The sequence below is a fragment of the Anguilla anguilla genome, chromosome 17, assembly GCF_013347855.1.
Source record: "Anguilla anguilla isolate fAngAng1 chromosome 17, fAngAng1.pri, whole genome shotgun sequence".
Taxonomy (NCBI): Eukaryota; Metazoa; Chordata; class Actinopteri; order Anguilliformes; family Anguillidae; genus Anguilla; species Anguilla anguilla.
Window position 1 is genome coordinate 22,437,422 of NC_049217.1, and position 27,062 is coordinate 22,464,483.

The 27,062-nt window shown below is 52.6% G+C and overlaps 1 protein-coding gene across 2 annotated transcripts in view; it reads right to left on the reverse strand.

Moving 5' to 3' along the window:
- LOC118217014 (adenylate cyclase type 9-like) overlaps window positions 1-26,789 on the reverse strand; it is a 45,309-nt gene extending 18,520 nt beyond the window's left edge. Inside the window, exons 1-2 of one of the 2 annotated variants that reach the window (XM_035398742.1) lie at window positions 25,949-26,789; window positions 22,697-24,638 (exon numbers count right to left, since the gene is read on the reverse strand). In XM_035398742.1, coding sequence (XP_035254633.1) covers window positions 22,697-24,542 — 1,846 coding nt within the window. In that variant the 5' untranslated portion in view covers window positions 24,543-24,638; window positions 25,949-26,789. Of the gene's footprint in view, window positions 1-22,696; window positions 25,730-25,948 lie in introns of both variants that reach the window. The other variant, XM_035398739.1, reaches the window with a different exon arrangement.
- Window positions 26,790-27,062: the final 273 nt, after the last annotated feature.

Consider the following 27,062-nt stretch of genomic DNA (forward strand, 5'->3'; position numbering starts at 1 on the left):
ACCAACACGCATGCACGCGCACACACACACACGTACTCACACGCATCCGCACATGCGCACATGCAGAATGGGACGGACACAAACACTCACACTCACCACGCACATTTATACACCTCACCCCACCAACACGCATGCACGCGCACACACACACACACACACACACACGCGCGCGCGCGCAGAATGGGACGGACACACACACACTCACACTCACCACACACATTTATACACCTCACCCCACCAACACGCATGCACGCCCACACACACACACGTACCCACACGCATCCGCACATGCGCACATGCAGAATGGGATGGACACAAACACTCACACTCACCACGCACATTTATACATCTCACCCCACCAACACGCAAGCACACACGCACGCACGCACGCAAATGCACCCATACACACACACGCACGCGCGCACACACGTGCACACGCTCACACACACACACATACTGATGCTTGGACACACGCGCACATGCCCAGCTGTATATGAGCTACGGACGTAAGGTACAGCCAATCACAGTGAACCACAACACAGTCAAGACCCCCTTTAAATAGAACTCTTGAAGTTTGTTCATTTTTAGTTTCAGGACCATTTAAAGAATTATAGCTAAACTGAAGAGAAGACTAAAAAAATTGCCATGACAACATGAAGGACTATGGGGATAAATTGGACAGAAAGAAAGAGAGAGAGAGAGAGGGAGAGAGCATGCATGTGTGTGTGTGTGAGACAGACAGAGAGAGAGAAAGAGTGTGCATGTGTGTATGATAGAGAGAGAAAGAGAGGGAGAGAGCGTGCATGTGTGTGAGACAGACAGAGAGAGAGAAAGAGAGGGAGAGAGCGTGCATGTGTGTGTGAGACAGACAGAGAGAGAGAGAGAGAGAGGGAGAGAGCGTGCATGTGTGTGTGAGACAGACAGAGAGAGAGAAAGAGAGGGGGAGAGAGTGCATGTGTGTGTGAGACAGACAGAGAGAGAGAAAGAGAGGGAGAGAGCGTGCATGTGTGTGTGAGACAGACAGAGAGAGAGAAAGAGAGGGAGGGATAAGGCATGTGTGTGTGTGTGAGACAGACAGAGAGAGAGAAAGAGAGGGAGGGATAAGGCATGTGTGTGTGTGTGAGACAGACAGAGAGAGAGAAAGAGAGGGAGGGATAAGGCATGTGTGTGTGTGTGAGACAGACAGAGAGAGAGAGAGAGGGGGAGAGTGTGCATGTGTGTGTGAGAGACAGAGGGAGAGAGAGAGAGAGGGGGAGATGAGGCAGGTGGAAGGAGGGGGTGCAGTTAAACGCATGACTCGGAGGTCAGTCAGAGAGCGATGCCTTTTTATTTCTAAATAAAAAACAACTGTCTCCGTCTCGGGCGAGGAGCCCTGCGCACAGCACTGGTCTCATTACAGGAATCATTTCGGGAAGGAGGGAGGGAGGGAGGGAGAGAGGGAGGGAGGGAAGAACTGAGCAGGCCGTGCAGGCCATTTTTGGACAAAACAAACAAGAAGAGCACAACAAGGAGAATCTCTCCCTCTCACAAGCCCCCATTCTCAGGGGACGCGTCCTCGTCAGTGTCCGGCAAACGATAACAGAGACAGAGAGCAGGGCCCCCCCCGCCAATCACAGCCCCTCATCCGCCCCCTGAGTGACCCCAAGTCACAGGGAAACACCCCCCCCACACTGGTTCACGCCTAGGATTCAAACCTGCGCCCTACCGGTCACAAGCCAGGCTCCCACAGCAGCGTGAAACAGGTTTCTCTTGGGGGGAAGGGGGGGGGGGGGGGTTTGGTCTGGGTCTAACAAAGTCAAACAGCCTTGGGACAGCCATCCTACACCTCCAGAGATCGCACAGGCGTAAAAGGCACACGCAAGCTGAAGGGGGAGCAGGTTACTGCAGATGCTTTTTCCTGACTATACCCTAATGGCTGCTCAGTGGTTGTTTATACTCAGACACCAGTTCCAGTGAGCAGAACCATTCCGTGCTCTATGTCTATGACAACCCCGCCCACCCCCCTTCCCTGCCCTTCCACAGACCACGCCACGGCCAATCATGCCGACAGCTCAACGCAAGCCAACCTTACCCCCCCCCCCCCCCCTGTCCACCACTGTCTCTCCTTAAGATGACGGCCAAAGACCTTCACGCTAAAAGATGAATAAATGCATATAAAGGAGCAGGCTGTGCAGGGTGGGGGGTGGAGGAGGGGGGGGGGGGGCTCTCCATCTGAGCCCTCCAGCACCGTAGTCACAGGTGTGACAGAAGCATAAAATGACACCTCCCACATCACCCTGTGCGGCAGCAGTAAGCAGAGTGCTGCCTGGGGGGAAACTCCGTATCCCATAATTCTACTGCACAGGGACTACAGACAGATCTCAGCATCTCATGCCAGCATGGTGACAGCAATAAGGGTAAGGCAAACTTAAAAAAAGACACAAGAAAAAATAAATGATGATGAAAATAAACATGGATTAAAAGTCACATTTAAAAAGTCGCCCAGAGGTTTCTTCCATGCAGTAGGTTTTGGGGGTGACTGCAGGTTAAGGGAAGGGGAGGTCAAGTCAACTGTCAAAAAGTAAGGCTGTGAATTAATCTTCTCTTTAACCTGCGATTGTCTTTCACCCCACTATCGATCACTCAGGAGATGGGCGGGGCGGGGCAGGATTGGGGGGGGCACGCCATCAATCGGGGACCACTTAGTGGGACGAGGCCGTCCTGATGGCCGTGGGGATCGATCCCATCGACCGGGAAACGGATTACATGGAGGACCGCCAGGATTCGCTCCTCTGCACCCCAGCCCTCCAGCAGCCGTCCCACAGGGTTCACACGGGACAGGGACAGGGACACTGCTGCCAGGACCCAGCACACAACGGCTGGAGACAAGAAAACAATTACACGCCCCTATTAGGTCTGCCCGTCCCTCCCCCTCTCTCTCTTTCCTTCCCTCCCTCTTTCTTGTTGGCAGTCTTTCTCTCCACCTCTTTCCATAAATCTCTCTATGCATGGATCTGTTCATCTTTCTCTGTCCTTTTGTTTCTCCATCCATCCATCGCTTCTCTTCCAATTAAACTCCACAGAATTTCAGTTCAATAGGGCTCCATCGACTGGGCCGTGCCCCACAGTTCTGCCCCAGCGATTAACAACACAATCTGATTAAAAGCCAAACAGGCCTCCTGCCCTGACCACACACTCCATCCTTTTGGGAACCATGACTTTCTGGCATTTGGCTCTCTAAAATTCTGAGACTGAGGTCATTGATCCCTCACCACCCTGTACCACTCCAAGCAAGTGATCAGGTTTTAGGGCCCGATGACAAGCAAGTCTGCTTTGCATTCGCTGCCCCAGACTTGCAGATATCAACAAGGCCATTCAGTTCATTTTTGTAATTCGGCTAATTCTGATAAACCAGGGAGGTGGTTTATTTGCAGAGCTGGGTTGGTATAAATTAGCGAATCACTAAGCTTCAAAACAAAGCAAAACAAAATAAAGGGGACTGTTTCCAAGGGCGACCACTTTACCCTCAGTCCGTCTGTCTGTCTGTATCGCACAGTTCATTACTGTACCCGTGTCCTGAAGTGCTGTGTTTTTGGCCTCTTGCTGTACAGATCCATTCACTGTTGTTAGTCTCACCCCCCCCCCCCCCAATATTGTGCTCTGTTCCCATTGTCTAAAAGGACACAGAGAGTAGCAGAGGAGGGTCCCACCCAAGGCCACCCCCCGCCCCCACCCCCTACCCCCTACCCCCCACCCCCCTGTATCCCTCACACTTCAGGGACAATGGCCACCCCTGAAACCCCACGCCCTCTCTGCCTGGCATCACTACAGGAGAACTCCTCAATGTTAGCCCACACCCCCACACCCCCACACCCCCCCCTCCGTCGTGACCAGCACTGTCGTGCTCGAGCCACCATTTCATCCGCATGGAGGATGGAAGCAATGGCGGACAGGACCCCGCCAAATAAAACCAGACTTCAGCAGTGCGCACCTATACGCTACAACAACAAAAAATTAATAATAAAGAAGAACTAAGTAGGGTGTCTCGTGGCGCAGCCTGTAGAGCACTGTCCACACGCTCATTACGAGCCGCGACGTCGGCGGTTCGAGTCCGAGTCTCTCCCTCTCTCTTCCCCTGTTCTCCCTGTCTCTCTACACTGTCCTGTCCAATAAAGCTGAAAAGCCCAAAAAAATATTTTTTTTTAAAAAGAAGAGCTAAGTAAGCCACATAAACACAGGACGCGGCGCAGGTACGCACACGGCCCCCGCCGGCCCCCCCTGTATAAAGCGGTTCCCATCAACTCCACGCGAAACCACACGCGTTCCTCAAAATCAAAAAAAAAAAAGTTTCAAAAAAAGACACTTCAATTAACTGCCACCGCCACAGACGCCTTATCTGGCCGTTGGTCATGTGACCACGGCCATCATCGCGCAGGCAGTCGTGGAGGCGGGGGAACAGGTGCCGGAGCGTCGCTGCCAACCGCCCGTTTCCCGCCCGGTTCCCGCCAGCTGGGAGTGGCGAGCGCTTGGCAGGAACCCCAGGCTCATCGCAGGGACCGCGTCCAGCCTGCGGGGGGCGACGCACCACAGAACCGCAGGTCCGAAAGAGAGAGATATCAAACCCCTCCCAAAGAACGGGGGGGGGGGGGGGGGGGGGAGCGACAAGGTGGGGCCTGTGTATTCTGAACACCTGCAAGTGTGTGTGCGTGCGAGTGTGAGTGTGAGTGTGAGTGTGAGTGTGAGTGTGAGTGTGTGTGTGTGTGTGTGTGTGTGTGTGTGAAACCGTAACTGTTCCGGTAAGCTTTCCACCATTAAATTTTCATGACTGATGTATACATCCGCAGCCGTGCTCTAGATCAGTAAGTAAAATAAGGAAGAAGTTATTGAGACAAGTGCGTGATGGAAGAAGTGAGAGAGAGAGAGAGAGAGAGAGAGAGAGAGAGAGAGTGAGAGAGAGAGAGAGAGAAGGACAGAGAGCGCCGTAGGTTCAAAGCTGAGTAAGGTTACTGAAACGGATCATTCTACTCTTACAGAAAACGGTCTTTGTTGCCTAAAAGAACTGAACAAACACAGCCGATCAGGCGTTCAACTCCGTACTAATCTACAGAAAACCACTGAGCAGGAATGCAGTTTAGAAGGAGATATGCTTATGGAACTTATTCATGAGAATAAGCGTGTGTGTGTGAGAGTGCGTGCATGTGTGTGTGTGGTGCGTGCGTGTGTAGTGCGTGTGTGTGGTGTGTGCGTGCGTGTGTGTGTGTGTGGTGTGTGCGTGCGTGTGCATATACAGGACTCACAGCTCCCTTTCTCCTGAGCTCAGTGAGCAGTGAATCTGGTTGCTGTAAAGGCTGAAAGATTATCACACAGCCATTAGCCGTCTGACTAACAGCAATCTGAGCCTGCATCCAACTCTCCCCGCCTCTAAATTACACCCACAGCACCATGCACCAATAGCCAAGGCTAAAGAATACATTTTCAACCAATGTCTGTGCTCAGCGAGTGCGAAAGCACCGATAAGGCCTCCTACGCACAGCGCACACCCCCCGCTGCCCCCCCCCCCCCCCCCAAAAAAAAGCGCATTTAGTTTAATTTTTAATGAAATCGATTTTTACATCTCGCAGGCAGCGGCGGGTTGCCGGGGAGGGCCGGCCGCGGAGCTCGGTCACGGTCCGTCTCTCCCTTTAAGGACCGCAGAGCTGCTCTCCGGGGCTGGAGCCAGGCCCGGGCCGGAAGCTGGCAGGGGAGGAGACTTACGGGCCGGGCCGGGGTAATGCTCCTTTAACGGCAGGTGCGGGGGGCCCCCACCACAGAGAGCCACGTCCGCTCAAAAATCCGCCGCCTCGCTCGGCTTGAGCTCGCTCACCTCAGGAGGAGAGAGTGCACGCTCGTCTGCCCTCGCAAAGCGATCGCCGAGCTCGCAGCAGCGAACGTCGGCGAAAAAACACGTTCAGAAATTCCAAATAAGGGTGAAACGGGGGGGGGGGGGGGAAGGCGTTTTTGAAAAATCGCTTGTTTACGCAGAACGATGCCGCAGATCGCCTTTTAATAACTGAACGGTGTTCAGTAACCGAATGACTGATTATGTTGCAAAAACATATGCGATGCGTCTAATTGGTGGAAAGAACTGACTCCTTTTACGGACCCACGTCGTTTCCTGCAATCACACAAGCGCAGGTGACGTGCCAAAACGTGTTTGTTTGTCCTGTCCCCGAACTCATCAAAAAAAAAAAACTTTTGCAGTTCCTTCTGGTGAGGGCAGTACGTCTCTCTGGTAGCATATCATTTTAATACTTGCACCTCAGTGTCAACCATTTTAGGACTGAGCGTCTTTCGCTCTTTCATATAATGGGGGACAGGGTCACATGATCAAATCTGTTACACTGTGTACCAAAAACACGCATTGACAGACTCCATGCTGAAGCATCCAGAAACCACTCCCCCATGAAAATATTAGCATGAAGCAACATAAAAAGAGGTCACTGACCTTTAAAAACCAGGTATTCTTCATTTCAGAGGCGTCCCACTATGGATTCAAATACTTTTCTGCGCTTTATTGATCTTGTCTGGTGTATTGGAACCAATTAAATACTCTCAGAAAGTGCAAACCCCTCCTCTTCTGGTCACACTGGCACTTGGCAGGCTCAATTACACCAGGCACGATCAACAGAGCACAGAAAAGTATTTTAATCCAAAACAAATACGTGTTTGACCCAGCTCTGGTGAAGCGTTCATTTATGTGAAACACATTCCGTTTTTTTATTTCGTTTTTTTGGATACTGAGGGTGATCTAAAAACAACGGAAAGCTTGTGTCACAAATCACAGTGTAAAAGCCTCAGGGAAGAATCTGGAGCAGGCCGCGTCTTAAAACACCAGCACACTCCAGAAAAGGCCATTCAAATCTTTTTTTCTGAAGGGAGCAAAGTCGGATGAGAACACGGCGTTCCGATCGGGCCTTTGGAAAAGGAGTTTACATTACCCCCCCGGCTCAGAGGGCCTGCGTCTTCTCTCAGCCCCCACTACCCAAACAACACTCATCTAGTCCCGCTTTCGGGTTCCTTTAAACAGAACAGAGTTAAACAGGGGGGAGGGAAAAACAACCCAGATGCTCTCTCTCTCCCGCCCCCCCCCACCCTCCCCCCTCCTCTCCCCCTCCCTCTCTCTCTCTCTCTGGGAGATGATCTCTTGAGTGACTCCCCTTTCTGCAGAACCCCCCCCCCACCCCCCCACCCCTGCACATGCTCCCTGTTGGACAGTGAGAAATGCATCCCTGTAAATGCCACTGCCTGCGTCCACGCCTCTGTCTCAGGTCACTCATATTTTTTTTCAGCCCCAATTTGCCACGTCCAATCGGCTTTTTTGCTGTCCGCGTCACATGACTGCAGCTTCCGGACAGGCGTGCGCTTTCTCCTGGCACGCGGAAACGGTCGCTTCTCCAGAGCTGACCAATCAGGGCGCCAGACCAACCAGATCATCCTGCCCGGTGATCACAGACAACCAGGAGCCCATCCGCACACAGACCCCCGTCCGCACACAGACACCCAGCACCTTCACAGCACGAGCTACACAGACCCCAAACCCCCCCCCCCCCCCCCCAACCCCCCAGTCCAGCTGTTCAGTCAGCTCCCATCCCCAGGCTCGCCAGTGACAGATCCACACTGCAAGCAAATTATTACACCTCCATCTCCTTATCAACAGTCTCTTATTTCTGTAACTATCCTCAAGGGCACTAACACATGCAGAACGCCCCCACCCCAAACCCCACCCCCTCCACTCAATGTCCCCTCTCTCTCAGTCCACTGCAGAAGCACTCACGACCTCGCAGGGGACACAGGGGGCGCTGTAACTCCCCGATGCCTTCGGTGCAGCGCTAGCGGTGGCGGTAATGGCGCCGGTGCGGAGTGGCGGCCGGAGGGCGGCGCTGCACCTACCCCCCCCCCCCCCCCCCCCCCCCCCCCCCCCCCCCCCCCCCCCCCCCCCCCCCCCCCCCCCCCCCCCCAGGAGCGCCGTGATACCGAGCGCTCACCGCGGCTGTCCTCGGATGAACCCCAGCACCGCCACACCTGCATTTCAGAGAGGCTGAGCCCGCACCCGCGTCCACAGGGACAAGGGTGAAGAGAGCTAGAGTGTGTGTGTGTGTGTGTGTAGGGGTGTGTGTGTAGGGCTGTGTGTGTGTGTAGGTTTGTGTGTGTAGGGCTGTGTGTGTGTGTGTGTGCGCGCGTAGGGGTGTGTGTGTGTGCGTATATACGTGTGTGTGTGTGTAGGTGTGTGTGTGTGTGTGTGCATGTGTGTGTGTGTGTGTGTGTGTGTAGATGTGTGTGCGTGTGTGTGTATACGTGTGTGTGTGTGTGTAGATGTGTGTGCGTGTGTGTGTATACGTGTGTGTGTGTGTGTGTGTGTGTAGATGTGTGTGCGTGTGTGTGTGTGCATACGTGTGTGTGTGTGTGTGTGCTTGCATGCATGTGTGTGTGTGTAGGACTGTGTGTGTGTGTGCGTGTGTGTATACGTGTGTGTGTGTGTGTGTGTGTGTGTGTGTGTGTGTGTAGGACTGTGTGTGTGTGTGTGTGTGTATACGTGTATACGTGTGTGTGTGTGTGTGTGTGTGTGTGTATACGTGTGTGTGTGTAGGACTGTGTGTGTGTGCGTGTAGATGTGTGTGTGCACGTGTGTGTGTGTGTGTGTGTAAGTGTGTGTGTAGGACAGTGTGTGTGTGTGTGTGTGTGTGTGTGTGTGTGTGTATACGTGTGTGTGTGTGTGTGTGTGTAGGACTGTGTGTGTGTGTGTGTGTGTGTGTGTGTAGATGTGTGTGTAGGACTGTGTGTGTCCACTGCAGAAGCCAGCACAGCCCTGCTAACGTGGGCAGAGCAGCAGACCCAATCCACTACACAGAGAGACGGCGCCACGGATACCAGTGGTCCGCAGAGAGAACACTTCTGATTGGCTGTCAAAGGGGGAAGGCTTTGCGCTCGAGCAGCAGGGAGCGTTCTGAGGAAAGCAGGATGCTGATGCACTCCCTCCTTCCATCCCTCCATCCCTCCATCCCTCCCAACCTCCCTCCCTCCCTCGCTCCATCCGTCCAGGCAGTGAAGAACAGATGAGAAGATGGGGAGGCCGGCACAGAGAAACAGGGCTGGAGAGAGCGAGCTGGCAGCAGTGTGCATTACACAAGGACATGAGCTGGGAGGGGTTGGAGCCAAAAAATGCAACGGGGAGAGAGGAAGAGAGAGGGAAAGATAGAGAAAGATAAAGAGAGAGAGAGGTCAGCTGTTCAGCTATGTTTAGGTCAGTGCCTCTACATCCACCCCCCCCCCATGTAATGAATACTCCGCCCCCTTGTGCCCCTCCCCTCCCTGGTTCCAGTGCTGCCCAGACTGTGGGAAATCCTTGGGAAATGAGAAGCTGGAGAGGCAGCAGGCCCCAGGACTGCACCCCCCCACCCACCCCCAACTCCACACGCCTGTGTGGCTGCATACGAGGCCTGCCCATCTGTCTGTCTGTGCCTGCATGAGGGGCTCGATCTGTCTGTCTGTCTGTCTGTCTGTCTGTCTGTCTGTCTGTCTGTCTGTCCCTGCATGAGGGACTCGATCTGTCTGTCTGTCTGTCTGTCTGTCTGTCTGTCTGTCTGTCTGTCTGTCTGTCCCTGCATGAGGGGCTCGATCTGTCTGTCTGTCTGTCTGCCCCTGCAGGAGGAGCTCTGTCTGTCTGTCCGGCTGCCTCTGCATGCAGGGTCCTCTCTGTGCACACTAAATGCAGACACACTCCCTGCAAAGCCAAATCTGAGAGAGTCAACAGCAACAGACCACTGTACCAACTGACCAGGTCTGTTATTACACCAGGGCACCTTACATCCTTCTACAACCCATTCATAAGCTGCAGCTTATACAAGCTGCTTTAACCACTCCAGAGCTCAACCACCATGATACAATAGGGATGCAAACTCATGACTATCTGGCGCACAGTCCACTGTCCCCAAGGACAGCTATGCACTGCGGTGCCTGGTGGTGCCACCCACTGCCCCCCACCTCCCTCCCTCCTCCCTCCCTCCCCCCCCCCTCCCTCTATCCGGCTCTCCTGCAGAAGGGCTGCTGGGCCACATGGATATTTCAGCAGGCTCATGGGGGGCTGATGTCTAATTTATGCGCCCATTTAGGCTTTAAGCACACGGCCGCCCCGCGACACACTGCTCACAGCAGTACAGCGGCAGCTCTGTCCCGCGCTGCGTGTGTGTGTGTGTGTGTGTGTGTGTGTGTGAACACACACAGCAAAAACTACTGAAATACATGATTTTGGGAAAGCACATGGGCAACACTTCACCCCCCCCCCCAATTCAGCGCCTCTTTCCCCTGGCGACGCCCCATCTCTGGGGACTCTACAGAAGGGTACAGTCCCCGCCCCAGCCCCTGGGGGTCACATGGTAAATCATACAGCTGTGACACTGCCAGCTGTGTCAACATAAAGGGCTTGTGAAAGGACCTTCAGAAACACCATTTGGCAGGAAGTGACGCAGCCTCCACAGGAAGTGAGGTAACACGGGGAGGTTGTTTTGGTAAACAACTGCGGTTATAAAAAAAAACCCTTGTTTAGACTGCTCTTGCTAACAGTTAATGTGTGCGTGCTTCAGTTTGTCTCTAAAGCAGAATTCTAGATGTATAGTTAAGCCATTAAAGCAATGAGACCAGGACTGAACTCAAGAAATGTTACTGTGTCAATGTCAATACTGAGCACATGAGTGTGTTTATGATGCATGTGCTGGTGTTACGTGTATATGCGGTTATGATAAATATGGACTCTGTGTGTGTGTGTGTGTGTTTGAGACAGAGAGACTGAGAGCTTATGGTGTATGGGTAGTGTATGCATGCACGTTTGTGTGTGTGCATGTGTGTGTGTGTGTGTGTGTGTGTGTGTGTGTGTGTGTGCGTATACACAGACACACCAGTCCATACGTGTTTATAAACAACGACAGTGAGGAAGCAGAACGCACATGAAATCTAATCTCCACTGAGGCTTCCACTGGGACTCAGGAAGCGGAGAGGACAGACTGTCGCATTAGTCATTAACAGCGCAGCATGACAGCGAACGTCCCTCTGAGGCAGGCCGCAGCTCAAAGCCTGTGCTCGCAGTGTTTAAGAGGCCGGGAAGGAGGGAGGGAGGGAGGGAGGGAGGGAGAAGGGCAGGTGTGGAGGGGGGTTAGGGAGGAGGGGAGAGATGTGGAGAGGGAGGGAGGGAGGGAAGAAAAGAGAGGAGAGAGGTCCTCTCCAACGAGAGTGGTGGAAACCAGGTCAGGGCTGCTGCAGGTTATGTAGCCTTAACTAGCCAAACCTCACATTACGGCACACTAACATTATAGGCATTTGGCAGACTCTCAAATCCAAAGCAGCTCGCACAGCCTTGCACTCTTTTACACGCAGTCCATCTGTACATACAGAACCACACAACCTGTTAGCAGCCCAGCTCCGTCACCGTTACCCTCCCAGGGCTCCACCGGGCTCAGAGTTCTACTCCAGAGCAGCGCACCGAAAAAGGGGTACAGCACTGGGCGGGGGGGGTCCCTGCTTCCTCAGATTTACACTTGAGCAGCGCGTCTAGTGCGTCATCAGGGTACAACAATATAGGCAGCACAGATTAGGACGGCTGGAAACCATGACAACGCTTGTACGGCAAACCGGCGGACTTGCATTCTGATCGCACGTCCATCGCCGACACCCCGGCCAAATGCAGCGTCATCTTATGTTGATTAATTACCATTATGTTTCTTTATTACCACTGTGTATAATCACAATGCACATTTATCACAATGGTTCACTCGCGGTGGAATGAAATGCACCCAATTAAACGCCTGATCCAGGAGGCGTAACGACCGTTTGCATCTTGAAGGAGCCCAAACAGAATTAAGGTCACGTGCTCCCGCCCTGCGATGCTCCTGAGAGAGCCAAAGCACAGCGAGCACAGCTGACAGAAGTCAGCGTGTCACGCAGTGCGTCAAAGACGCGCTCGCTGTTCTCGAAGCGCACCGTCTCCAGAGAGCTCCAAAGAAAACAAAACCGGCAACGAAAACGGGCACAAATAAATAAATAAAAATCTTCTGTGATAACGTAGCCTGAGCTCATGGAAAGACCAAAAGGAAAAGTCCAAAGGGCCTTCAGAATGTTCTGCATACACAATCAGCAACCAAGGTCCTCCCCTTTGCAGTGATGCGACATTCCTACAATGTAACAACTGTAACAACAGTAACAACAGTTACAACCGTACCGACAGCAATCGCAGTTACAACATTAACAGTAACCATGGTTACCACAGTTACAACAGCAACAGCTGCGTCGTGGTAAAGCCAGAATGCTGTGGGAAGGTGACGTTGCTGTCACTTTAACTGCTGATCGTTTGTCGTTACTGTCTTTTACATCAGGTCTTTCTCAAAATGTGAATCTCGGCAGGGACTTTGTGGTGAAATAAAACATAAGAAAAGCGAGATGAAGTAAAAACTGAATACTGTGGTCCTGTGGTACGCTCTCCCAGATCTACTGCTCCAGTTACACCGACAGGGAGGGCGGTGTTAAAATGTGAGAGAGTGAGAGAGTGGGATGTGCGGGGGTGCGGTGAGCAGTGTGTGGGGTCTGAGAAACAGTATTCTTCGGATCTTCTTAATTCAGCAGGGGCCAGTGATTCCACGCAATGGAAAAAAAGTTATATTTTTACGAAACATGATTCACCCGATTTATATTTCATGTAATAAAGGACCAGCTTCCACTGCACAGAACCACTGTCCACAACTGAAAATAATCAGAGCCAAACTAATCTTGTTTTGGGGGGTTGGGGGGGGGGGGATGGAGTGCAAGCTGTAAACCCAAGGCAAATTTTTATGGTCCAGTCATAAACTGCAGGAATCTAGCCTTTCGAAGAGCAGCCGTCCGTTCGTGTGGTTCCTGGCCGCTGCGTCTCTGAAGCACAGCACGAGCTCACATCCAGCCCTGCTCTTTAAGAGAGAGCAGCGACGCTGTGATGATTTACGGCTGACCTTGCCGCTTCGGCTTTGTGTGTGAGCAAGGACTTGCAGTGAAGGCGAAAGGACAGCAATTATTTGTACGCCAAGAACAGCAGGAAGAGCTGCGGCTTTAGAGTGCGAGGCAAACAGGCTGTTCTCTTCAAATAATCTGTGTGTCTGCACATTACACCTATCTCAGGTAAACCTGACACGCACAGACACAGACACACAAACACACATGCACACACACGCACGCACACGCACGCACACACACACACGCACACATACGCGCGCACACGCGCGCACACGCGCGCACACACGCACCCACACGCACACACGCGCGCACACACGCACACACACGCGCACACGCGCACTTGAAGCCCAAGGACAGAGGCTCAGGGTGAGATTTCCTGGTGATGGACACAGCTCTGTTCACTGTCCCTACTGCAGTTAAGGGACCACCTTCCAAACGAGAGGGAGAGAGAGAAACAGAAGAGAGAGTCAAAGAGCAAGGGGGGAGAGAGTGTGTGTGAGGGAGAGGAACAGAAAGAGGGTGAATCAATGAGAGAGAGAGTGAGTGAGTGAGAAAGAGGGAAGGAGAGGGTGAGAGAAGTACAGAGCGAGGAAGAGAGTGAGAGAAGAGTGTGAGACAGAGAGGACAGGAGAGAGATGGTGAAGGGGAGAGAGACAGTGAATAAGTGAGAGTAAGTAAGAAAGAAAGGGAGACAGAGAAAAATGCTGCAGTCCAGCAGATTTGAACAGGTGCAGAGTCCTCTATAGTCGGGGGGGCAGAGTCCTCTGTATGGGGGGGGGGGGGGGGGGCAGTGTCCTCGGAGAGAAGGGAGGGCTGTGAGGTGCAGCTGGCACCACCCGCTCTGCAGCCAGTTCTCGTCCGCCCAAATCTGCCCACTCTGCCACCCTGTCCCATCAGACTCACGCCTGGGACACCCGAGCCCTGCACCGGCCTCATTCGCCCCTGCCAAAAATCAGCCAGGTCCCACAGCAAACGCTCACCAATCTCCCTCCTCACTTAGGCTGGCTCTGACCGCCCAGCGGCAATGACTCAGGTGTCCCAGGACAGCGTACGTGTTTTTTTTCGTTTCAGGAGATAAATGACTAATCCCTGGCACTGGGGTCACCCCCGCTCAGCACGCCCGGCTCGATCTGCCCCGATCGCTCTCACGAGCAGCGACGGGACTCCGTGACACTTCACCGACCCGAACAGCGAACCGAGCAGCCGCACGCTGTCAATCAGCGCCGCTAAGGACCCGCCCACCGTGCTCTCTGCGCCCAATGGGTTAGGGCCAGGTTGCTTAGGCGACCCACCTCCAGCACAGGGAGGCCGCGCACACACACACACACACACACACACACACACACACACACACACACACACAAGGCCGGTGAAAACGATCGGCCGGTTTTTACATACCATAAATACACAGATCCACAAGGCTACACACAGCATTAACTCAGGACGATAAATAATTACGTCTGGCAGGCATATTACTATTGGCATCCTCACAATGGGGCAAAAGTGAATAGCTCACACGGTTTGGGACATTTAACATTCTAGGAGCAGAAGGCTGACGGGTTGCTCATCCTGTTCAGACACTGTTCCAGACCCCACGGTCCGGTACTGCATCCGGACCGCGCCGGAGCCGACTATGGAGAGAGCACGCACCCACAGGGGGGTTCAGACTCCCCCCCGCAAGCCCCGAAATCTCAACCCGTGCCGTGAAAAGGAGCCGTGGCAACAGCACGGGCTTTGACAGAGGCCACGCTCTCGTCTCCGGCCCTTCCCCGTGATCCACAACCCCGGCAGCGGTGAGCCAAATACAAATAAGCGCTCAGTCTGCCTTTGACGGTGCTTAGCTGTTCCGCCATTTCAGTCCGTTTAGTCCTCATAATCACATGCAGCTAAATACGGGCTAGTAGGCTACTAATGCTAATAGGCGATCCATCACTGAAGTAGAATCCCCGGCTACCAATATTATACATCAGCACTCCTGTGCGCTGTACTATAGCACGGGGGTTCCCCAGACTGCGCGTTTTTGGGGGGATACCCTGGGACTCCGTGAAGGTGAACGGGCTGGGAGCTCCCCAATAATCCGGCGGAACCCTGGGCTGCCTTCAGATCAGAGTTTAATTCTTTCCTTCATGACGTTCCCTTCTCTTGACTCAAGGGGGAATCCCCAAAGATGGCAAGATGAAATATCGCAGCCATGCAAAGCGGTGTTCAGTTCCGATTTATAAAAGGCGAAGGAGCAATTACATTCCCTCGTTTCTCCTCCCTCACGACCAAGGGTATAAAATCAGAGCTTCCAGCAAAGATCCCACAATGCAATGCTCCACACGTGAAGAAGATAAGTCCATGCACAACTGTCAAACAGAGGAGGAGTCTTTTTTTTTTTTGAAGGATCATTTTTAGGACTGTGAATAATTCATGAGCGCGTGTTGAGGGACGGGAAGGGAAGAAATGAGAACTGAACTTTGTCAGATCCTCTAGCCCACGTGCTTTTGGGTTTGTGTTTCTGCGAGAGGTTTTACAAGAAATCCTCACCAAAGGCACCGCAAAGACCGGCGACAGTGTTTTATAAGACCAGCTGGTATGTTTTTATTATCACTCAAGATAAGCTGGGGTAAGATTGCTATGAATTATTCATGAACCTTCCAAAGTCCTCCTACAAAAAAAATGTACTTCCAGTACGGGCAGCGAGGCCCGTTGAGTTCTGTTTTGGTTTGTTCCTCGTCTATCCTCTCGCGCAGAGCACCTGCTCACTTGTTGCACATCACAAATTTCATCACGAGACGGCTCATTCGAGGGAAGAGAGCGAGGGAAAGGGGACACGTTGAAGTGGATCTGAATTCAGCCGTGCTGTAGCGTAGCTGTCAGCTCATTGGTAGCTGTGGGCACCGAGAGGTGCGCCGGCAACACTGCTCCCCCCCCGGCATCGCCAGCCAACAGACCCAGGGTTCCCGTCAACAGGGATCCCTTACAGTCTAAAATGGCAGCTGCCCCCCCCCCCCCCACAGCTGACCAGCTCCTCCTCCTCGCCCTGTTCTCACCCTCAGGTTGAGCTAAACTCCAACCGGCTTCGCTGGCAGAACTGAACAAAAAATAAACAAATACAAAAAAGAGCCAAACATGGGAAACAATTTTGCAGAGTAGGAAGTTTAAAAATAGAATTGTCTCTCTCACAAGTTAAGCCTGTGTTAAAACATTCAATGAGAAAGTTTGGAAAAACCTTCTATCCAACACACACGAGCACCATTTTTCATTGCAGATTACTGTTCATGCACACACACAACGTGCACACACACACACACACACACACACAGACTCACAGACTTACGGACTCTCTCTCGCACACGCACACACACACACACACACACACACACACACTGTAACCCAACATGTCTTCCTCTCTGGCTCCACCCTCCGTTCTTGGTTCCTGAAGGTCAGGAGTGCGTGTTATTAGATTTCACCCTAAAGAGCAGGCTGGCCGAACCCCAGACTGGCAGGGCAGATTACACAAGCCCTCCTCCACAAGGCTAAGGGGGCAGGGGCAGGGGTGGGAGCTCAGTTCAAAAATTTTCCAGAGAATTCATCCCCTCCCAGACGCTTACCCTGACAGTGGCCCGTTTACACAGAGAACACCCCCCCCCCACCCCCCCAGGCCCGGCCCGGCACCAGGAAAGTTCCGGCAGGCAGAGCAAAGACAATCGTGAGGCACGGGTCGTGTCTAAGGACTGTTCTGGTTCTAATGGGTAACGGAGCAACAAAAACTGAATCAGCCAATCTCTCTTTTTTTAATGCTTTGCACCCCCTTTTCTCCCTAATTTGGAATGCCCAATTGTCAGAACTCACTGCCACACCCAACCCCCTCCCTAGCGATTAGGGATGGCACAGTTGAAGCGTGTTCTGTCTTCCGAAGCATCAGCCGCCATTTCTCACCACGCCGCAGTCTACCGGTCAGGCTCACACAGACATGAGCCGAAAGAAGACGCGTCACAAGCTGCCCAAAAGCTGGCCCGCTGGCGTCCGTCGGACCAGCAGGGGGCGCTGGCACACGATGACATCTTTATCCCAGCCAACTGCAAGTCTCGATTCCTGAGTGACACCACAGCCAATTACATGTCATCCTGCCGGGCCATCTGCCACAGCCGGCACTGGCACAGTCCGGTTTGGACACCAGCCCCATCCACGCACACGAACAGCGGATGAGCCATCCAGCAGCCATGAATCTCTTCACAGAATTTTTTTGTTTTAGTTTTTTTTCTTTTTTTTTTTTTTGCTGTCCACTGCCAGCGCTATTACAAGCTTTCCAAGCAGCCTTTGCTGGTGCTCAGAAGCACTAATAAATCACAGTAATTACTTCCACTTGCAGAGGTGTTTTACTCCCGCTGTGGTTTTCCAGAAAACACAGTTCGCAGGTTACAACATACTCGCTTCTTTGTGCTCGACAAACCAAAAAAATGTTCTTTAGCAATGGGGCCAACGATAACTGACAAACAGGAAAAAAACAGGTTATAAGCTAAGTCTTCTCAGCATATCTTTTGGAGAATTTTTTAGTTGGCATGACGGGATTGCCCAGATCCCGCTTACTGAATTATACTTACAGTACATGGGGCGCAGGACTTCAGCACACCAGCTGTGCCACTTCAGAGCATTTCCAACCCGGCTCACCTTGCCCTCAACAGGCATTCAGAAAGAAGTCCCCAAGGGCCCATAAGCAGCAGCTCACATACTGTCGGTAGCCTAATTAGTAGCATTGAACTGGCTGAACATAAATTAGCTTAGCACCACCACTGACTACTATCGATCCATAAGGTTTTTTTTTTTTTTTTAAATGCGAATTGGAATGGAAGGGTTTTTCCAGTCCAAGCACCCAGTGTGGGTGCCACAGCACGCCGTACTGGTCTGAAAAAGAATGCAAGCTACGGTGGTGCTTACAGGAACCAGGAACCTGAGACTGGGACACACAACCACACAATCGACCATCCAGGCAGGGTTCCTGTGGGCAGGGACTTCTTCACATCACTGCGAAACAGCGACCCCTCTGGCCTGTTGGGGATCTGCAGTCTGGCCCCATCCCCCCCAAACTCCCATCCCCCCCCTGCTCAGGGGGCCGTGTGTGCGCGAGTGCGTCCACTCCAGACTCAGAGGATGTTGTGATGATGGGACACGCTTAAATTAGCGAGGGGGCAATTACGCCCTCCTGTAAACTAAAGGGAGCATGGGAAATGCAGTTCTATTTAAAAAAAACTCCAACAACAAAGCTGAGTGAAGAATGATTCGGCAAGCTAAGGGATTTTAAGTCATTCTGCAATGCCCCCCCCCCCCCTCCACCCCCGCCCCAGCACTTCATTAGCTTAGTTTAGACAGCAGGCCTTCGTGCTCAGATCTGATCTATTTTTCCGGCAAATGTCCACACAGTAATTATGTAAGCAGCCAAATCCGATTTGTCTGTTTAGAACGAGCTGCACGTTTCTGATTTCTGTGGTGAAATGATGTCAGTGAAAACTGTGTCAGGTGGGGAATGATGAGTGGGCTCTAAACAAATAAATAAATTCTGATTCGACCAGTCAGACACTAGTTGCATGGCCAGGTATCGGGTATGTATCAGGTTTAGGACCACAGGAAAATGAGGTCCAAACACAATTAGAAGAATTCCAAATCCAAGTGAAGATTTGATGTTTAGACTTCAAGGAAAATATCAGATACTCACTGGATGTGTGAACACAAAAAAAACTCCTCCAATAACCCACGACAACAACCCCACCCCAACCACCACAAAAAGGTAGGCCCCTAGCGCTCCCGGATGCGTTTCCACCCCGAAACTTCAGCAAAGCCCGGACCACACAGCCCAGGTACTTTCCAGAGGACGAAGCCAAAGATAGAAATGTTAGCGTTAGCGTCGCGAGTGTAAACACAGCAGGCGGCCGTGCCGGGCCAGACACATCGGGGAGACGGCCCAGATGCTCCGGCCACAGCTGGCTGAAACGGGTGGGTGGGATCGGGGGGGGGGGGTGGCAGGAGGAAGCAAACGGGACGAGGACAGACAAAAACTGCTCGTGACTGCAGGCCACTCCACAGACAGGTTTAGCTCTGTTCTCATCCCACGCGTGTAGCCCTGTATGGTTTTCACATGACGCGCGCGATGTGAACGAGCAGCAAAGCTGAGGGGTGCTAAACTGGCACAAAGGCTCGTAGGATCTCCCCCCCCCCCCCCATCTGGAACCAAAAACCCATCACACGTAAATGTCCTTTATGATATACCAGCCCAAATACCACCGTTGCCATTATCGTGACCAGCACCTGGGGCAAAGGCGACCAGGTCAGAACTGCGATTCGATCATCACTAGCATCAGGGTCAAAGCTCTGACTTAATAATAATGCCAGCATCGTCGGCACAAAGCCGCAACGCGCCAATCGTTAGCATCTGTGTCCACGCTGTGATCTGCTTATGACAACATCCAGGTCAAGGGAGCCATTTGCTAAAGATAACATGCAGGTCAACTGCCAGGTTTGAGCGGTGATTTGTGTCGTGGGCAAAGCAGTGCTTTGCTAATGATTAGCGCTGGGAATAAAGGAGTGCTTTTCTTTACCAGAGCTCCGCTGGCTGACATCTAGAAGGAGCTTTTACCCACGCGGATGTTCAGGACCCCTGTCATGGAAAAGCTTCCTCAACGTCAATGCACAATCCTCATCTGACACGAGCTTCCACAAGGGCAGTAAATCGGGAGAATAAATCCTTGGGACATTGTGCACAGTGCAAGTCAAGGGGACAGGGAGGTGGTGGGTGGGGGTGGGGGTGGGGGGGGGCTCCCTGAACCAGGACACCCGGTTGGTTGGTCAGCGCGAGAGAGAGAGAGAGAGAGAGAGGGAAACCCACATCCATCAAGCAGGCGTGTGGTCTCAAGACAGCGGACATGTGAATCTCACAAACGAGAGGAAAAAGATGGCCCCACAAATCACGCCGATCTGTCCTGAGGAATTACACAATCCCGGGAGGATCGGCCCAACAGACGCTCTGCAGTGACAGGAGTCCACAGGATGGGGGGGTGGGGGTGGTGTTCAAACTGGACGGGGGGGACTGAAGTCACTGGGTTTTTAAACGCTGTTTTTAATAAATGCAAGTTGCACAGCACTATAATCAGCGATACTGACGTTTATCAAACAGCTTTACATTACATTACATTCTCATTTACTCAGACAATCTTACCCAGAGCAGCTTATGAGCACACTATTTTTATTTTCCATTTACACAGCTGATTATTCTTACAGAAGCAAGTCAGGTTAAGAGGACAGGTACAACACCAGCACCCAAACTGGGAATCAAACCAACAACCTACAGACACAGTTCCCTAACCAGCACACGACACCGCCGCCCAGCCTTTTCCAGAATAAGCACTTGCTCACCGTGGTAATTTGTATAGTGCTTTTTAAGGAGGCCATTTCACCTGAAGATAGCGAAACAGGATTTCTACCACATTGTTCTACCCTGTCATGGTGGGGGCCTACTCAGCCTCTGGTACAAGGTGGGCACCGAAACCCCAGTGCCGGCTGAAGGCTCGGCTCGTGGAAAGAACCTGTGTTTTGGGAGCTGCCGCTGAACCATCAGAGGCGTTACAGAAGGCAGCAGGCAGTTTGGCAGACGGGCCTTCAAAATGAAAAACTGAAGGTTATGTCTGGTCTTCATAAGCAACCTTGTACTGCTTTAGTGTAAGATGAGTCATAGGGAGAGAACACATTCAGAGGACAAATGGCCACTCACACACACAATCACTGACTCTCTCGCACACACACACACACACACAGTCACACACACTCACTCTCACACACACACACTGTCACACACACACACACTCGCTCACATGAACACACATACACACCAGGACATGGCACATACACACCTCTCATGCACGCCCTCACATGCACACACTCATGCACGCCCTCACATGCACACACTCGCTCACACTCTAACACACACACCAATGCCAACACCAACCACAATCAGTCACTGAATTACTCTATGCCAAATCAGTATCCCCTGAACTCAGTCACTGAATTACTCTATGCCAAATCAGTATCCCCTGAACTCAGTCACTGAATTACTCTATGCCAAATCAGTATCCCCTGAACTCGGACACTGAATAGTGCCTCCCATACGATCACACATGTTTCATATGATGCAGTTAATGACAGCTCTACACAACATCACTACTACCCATCAAAACATGGAGGCTGGATGGACAGCATGCAAAATAAAAAACTGCATTAAAAAAGTATTCACTTTAAAAGGTGCTACGGTTATTTGGAGATAATTAATGCCATTTTAACGTTCATGGGTTTTTTATCCAAACATAAATATTTTTGGAAAAGGTTGAATGTAGCAGCATCTGAACTACTGTCTTGCTCTGCCTGAGCTGAGTTTTCCTTCAGTGAAGGGGGGGTGGGCAAAAATCGAGCGGTAAATTTAATATGACATCACCATCTCACAAGCCAGGCCAAGAATCGGCCACGAAACTGGGCCGGGTCCCAAAAATCATCTTTTATACGAGAGGGCGATCGCTTTCCGCGGCACCTTCCGGCAATGTAAAACAAATTAAGCGCTTTTTCGCACAACCTCAGGAACAGGTTAAGGACAAAGTGCCAACGCCTGAGATGAAGCCCGCTGGCACATTTTCCGCGGGCGCAAGCGGACCGAGGAGAGGCCGCGGGGTCCAGGGTTACGACGGCCAGGATCGCAGACCAGCCCGAGACAGACGGCGAAACAGCCGAACAGGGAGGTTAAGAGCCAGACTACGGTCCACAAACCCCCGTATACAACCTCAGGGGGACCCTTATACCGGACCCGAACCGCTCAAGCCAGGACCGTAAACCACGAAACAATTCACACAAAAAATCCGGCACAGAAGAGCCATCCAAGCGCTCTATAAAAAGAGATCCTTGCCTGGATGACTTCACGGGCGCTCTTCCACAATAAGTAGAGCAGCACTTCGAGCTCAGAAACAGGACACCTTTAATAAAACAGGGCAACTGTCAGTCTGACATCTGGGGCACCTTCCTCAGAGTCAACAGAAAAGTAAAAGTGATTGAAAAAGTTAGAAAAGTTTTTTTTTTTTTTTTTTTTTTTTTAAATTCAGAGCTCTTTTGGACAGAAATTTCTCTGACCACAGCCCCCCCCCCACCCTGCTCACACTACAGGAAGTACAAGCTCGGTTACCCGTCATTGCTCGGGGAGGCACCCCAGATACGCTACCTTTCCACTCCAAACATTTGCACAAGTTGGTCCTCCAACGAACAATGTTTGCACAACATGATCCACCTCTGTCGAGAGCCAGCATATCGGCAATTTATCTCAGGGCTGCAAACACCGTTAACTACACACTCCGTACAAACACCAGACAAAGTCAATCTGGGCTACGCTGCCTGAGACTGCCTGTCTCCAATCTCTTCCAGTGAACTTTAAGCCTCACCACCATGAGATCATACCATGAATTTGTTACGTGGAAAGGGCATGATGCATAGCACTCTGAGCCATTCCATGTTTTTCTAATCACAGCATACTGAGGAAGACGGTGATGGATCCAGCATCTTCTTCATACTGCTTTAATCTGTGCTACAATCCACCCAGGAATGTTCCTGGAGGGAGGAAACACACACACACACAGACACACACAAACCTGTTCTCCCACTGGACCCCCAAACCCCCCCCCCCCCCCCCCCTTACCTTTCAGCTGCTCCGTCACCACGCTCTGCCCCACCCGCTCGGTCACCCGCCCGTCCTCGCGGTGGTAGCGGTCGTCCAGGAAACCGGCGGTGGCCTCGGACAGGTGCACCTTCCCGGCCACGCCCAGCTGCTCCATCAGGTTGGCCAGGTTGACGTCGTTGGACCACACGTCGAACTTGAAGCGCTTCATGCCCAGGATGCCGCAGAGCACGGTGCCCGTGTGCACGCCCACGCGCATGTCCACCATCTCCCGCTTCTCCTGGCAGAACTGCTCGATGGCCTGGATCATGCCCAGGCCCATCTCCACGCAGCAGTAGGCGTGGTCCGCGCGCGGCTCGGGGCAGCCCGCCACGCAGTAGTAGCAGTCTCCCAGCGTGCTGATCTTCTCGCAGCGCGTCAGCTCGCACAGCCGGTCGAAGCGGCCGAAGAGGTCGTTGAGGAGCCCCACCAGGGCGTGCGCCGACTTGTTGGCGCTCATCTTGGTGAAGCCCACGATGTCGGCGAACAGGATGCTGACCGGCTCCATGCGCTTCATGTTGAAGGGCCGGAAGATGATCTGCCCCCGGGGGATGGAGGTCTTCTTCCTCTTGTTGCCCTTGGGGCTGGAGGAGGAGGCGGCGGCGGCGGCGGCGGCGGCGGCCGAGCAGACGGGGCCCCCGCCCGCGGCGCCGTGGGTGGAGTAGCGCTTGCCGGAGGCCTCGCCCTCGTCGTCGCCCTGCTTCATCAGCTCGTCGGCCACGCGGCGCGGCATGACGGAGTGGATCATGCGCTCCTTCAGGGCCTTCTCCACCTCCAGGTCCTTGCCGTGCATGATGGCCTGGCCCACCTTCAGGAAGGTGCTGCGGGACCGCACCTCGGACATGAGGAACAGCTGCACGCCGATGGCGTGGGCGCACAGGTGCAGCAGGGCCCGGGCCGGCGCCAGCCAGCCCAGCGTCTCCCAGTCCGAGTCGCGGGTGCGCGGGCCGCCCGGGGCCAGGTGCGTCCAGCCCAGCGCCTCGAAGGAGGCCGAGTACAGCAGCCCCAGCAGGACGGAGGCGTACAGGCGCACGTGCAGCATGCTGTACAGCAGCAGCAGCACCTCCATGCAGAGCGAGAAGGTGCCCACGGGGGAGAGGCAGGGGGCCCGGGGGCCGTCCGCCGAGGGGGGGCCGGCGAGGGTCACGTTCCCCGTTTCCCAGGCGACGACGCCGTCCTCTTCCGAGGGGGGAACCTCCAGGTCCCCGAAGCCGGAGGTCTGCACCTGCGGGGCCAGGGTGAGCGCAAAGGTGGCCAGGATGAGCAAGAGGCAGGCCTGGTTGTAGAAGCGGGCGTAGAGCCGGGTGAACGTGAAGAGGAAGAGGAGGAGGCAGAAGAGGAGGAAGGAGGCGGTGGGCACCAGGAAGGCGACGGGGTCGCAGCGGGCGGGGTTGGCGGCGAAGTACACGCCCCACAGGAAGCCGGCGGCGGACAGGTAGAACAGGACGTAGCGGAAGTGGCGCTGCGTCTGCGGGAAGCAGCGCTCCCGGCAGGCCTCCTCCAGGATGGGCGAGTCGAACCCGGGGTCCCAGAACTGCGCCGCCGACCTCTCGAAAAGCTGGGGCACCTTCCTGTGGTGCCTCAGCCCCTTCACCGCCGTCCTCCGCAGGCCAGACTCCCCGGAGCTGCAGCTGGAGGAAATGCTGTACTTGCAGCGCTTCGACCCCCCAGCGGCGCCACCCCCGCAGCCCGTGCTCCCGGCGCCGTGAGGGTGCTGCTGCTTCTGCGGCTTGGCGCCGCTGATCCGCACCGACACTGCGCCATCGCCGCTGGAGTCGCAGCTCGCCTCCGTATTGCGCAGGAGCTGCTGGTGCTGCGGTGATGCCATGTTTCCGTTACGCGACACCAGGAGCACAGGCTCACCGGAATAACTCCAAGATTAAGTCCCCACAGTAGGCTGGCCTGTTGTTCAGCTACGTCCGAACTATGCACAGTAGAAAGCGGATGGATATCAAAATGAAAAAGGGCAGGAGAGAAAAAAGATAAATAAAAAAAGTTGATTAAGAAAAAAAAAACTTGCGCAGCGTAAACGGTCCGCTCACGCTCTAGGACCCTTCCAGATACTTGAGTAGTTCATTATTCCACCTCATGACGTCAATCCTCACATTCCTCTTTCTCTCTCTGTTTTGAAGCACTCGAATGCGTCAAGTGCTCGTGCATTGCCTGAAAGTAACGTCGCAGTAATTCAAGTCTAGTTTTCCTCTAATCCCGGATAATTAAACGCAGGTTTTAAAACTCCTTTCCTCATACTTTACACAAATTAAGACAAAATATTAATAAAACAACAAAGAAAAGTTTGTATCACCTCTACCGACCACCCCAAGCGAGGTTTTGTTGCGATGCCAACGTCGTTGACAGCTCGACCAGTTAACTACGCTCAGTAAACCACCTCTCCTCACGATTCTAGACAATGTTATTCTGCTCAAATAACTCACACCGAAACGTCTGATAATAAAGTGCATCGAAGTATTAATCCCGGAATTGCGAACACGGCATATGTTTTTGCCTTACTGTCTCAGCCCACCAGTCATAGTTATTTATGTAAGTAGCTAAGTTAATTTATATATGTCAGTAAACAAAGCTGAAGTAGACTTGGGTAGCCTACAGTTGTTTATTTGTTTCCGCGCAGTTTTGGCAAACACTGCCGTTGACAATTAATAATTTTTTAAATCTTTAGAAAACTGTTTTCTTTCTCTCTGAATGTATAACATTTCGAGAAAACACAATAAATTTCCATTCGATTTGGGCTAAGTGCAGGGAGCGAGCTTAACATTACCTTGCTCAACACACCTTAAAACTTGGCAGAAGGTTCAAGTGCGAGTACTAAGGCATCGTTGCGGTGTTTTGAAGAAACTAAAATTTGGAGCTGGCGCCTTTCGCCCAAAATGCACACACCCCGTCCAAATTCAACGGGAGGGCCTATTCGCCAGTATTTCCATGGACGGAGCACCGTCCTTTCCTGAATTCCCTCTCCGGATCTCCACTGCTGGTCTCCCCAGTTCCTAAAAAGGAGGGCTGGACGAGAGTTTGCAATGAGAATAATACAAAGTATTATGTAGCGTTAAGTAGAGCGTTGCAAGAAATTGAAGAAAATGTGCAGCGTTATTTCAATTTTTCCACTTGCACCGCACACTTACCAAAAAAAGAGCAGTACTTAGCCAGCAGTTCAAAACATGTGGCTAGAAAAATGATAACGATTATTATATTAATCTTAGTAATACTAATAATACCTACGGTGTGGGAAATGTCCTGGTCTTGAAGGCTCAGTATTGAAGGCTATCAATGTTTACCTCTAAGCTTCCGTAAAATCCAACTGAAAAAATAGGAAATAATCAGCCTAAACTTCTATACAGCATCCCGGTAAAAATGTATAAAAGTGTTGATATGTCGGACGTGCTCCTTCATGATTCCCGGTTGCATCGAAAGTTTTCCCAGGCCACAATCCCCTTCATTAGACAGACGGATTGTAACCGCACGGGGAGAACGGGCTAATTGCAAATCCTCCCCTCCCCTTCACGTTCCCTCGGCTCGGGGAGTCTTGTGGGGAAAAAAAGTGGTCTCCTTGGTCCTGCGACTTCAATTCAACCGCACGGAGTGAAGGCGAAAGAGAGGCGACGTCTACATTTACTATTCGCTCAAATCAGCACAGGTCCGGTTACTGCTTTTAAACGTCCCCTTGTCATTTAATACGGTTATGACTCGTCCTCTTCCCTTTTTGACATTCTCCCCCCCTGTTGCCCGGCCATAGGCAGTTAAGTCATTATGTCCGGGGAATACCGCAATGGGTAGCCGAGTAGCTTCACCTATCCGAGTGAAGACGACAATGCCGACGCTGCCACCATCTTCTCAGTCCTTCAGAATTCGCAAACCGACGGAGTGAGTGTACGGCGAGGGAGTGCTACAGTAATATAATAGAGGGGAGGGGGCAAAGTGGGGATGCGCGCACGCACATCTAACCTAAAATGAGGGGTGGCGAGCACGCAGTCGATGGGAGGTGTGGGGGTGTCCTTTCTCTTTAACCGCAATGAGCGCGTCCGAGCGCGCCCACACCTTCTCTCAGTCTCCCTTCCTTCAGACGCCCATGACTGCCACCTTCCCTTTTTTTCGACAGATAAAATCAACAGGGGGTCCCAAACTCCCGGGTGACGTGTTCGCCATGCGCGTTCTTGTGCCGTGGGGCTGCGCATAGCAGTGCAGGTACCGACAGCGAGCAAGGGGTGTGAATTGCTGCGAAATCGGTGTTTTTTATTTTTTTATTTTTTGCTGGGAACTTTAATAATAAGCGAGATTATAGCATTTTCAAGCTCCACAGTCCACACCACCGCTTTCTCGCTTTCTCCCACTTCAG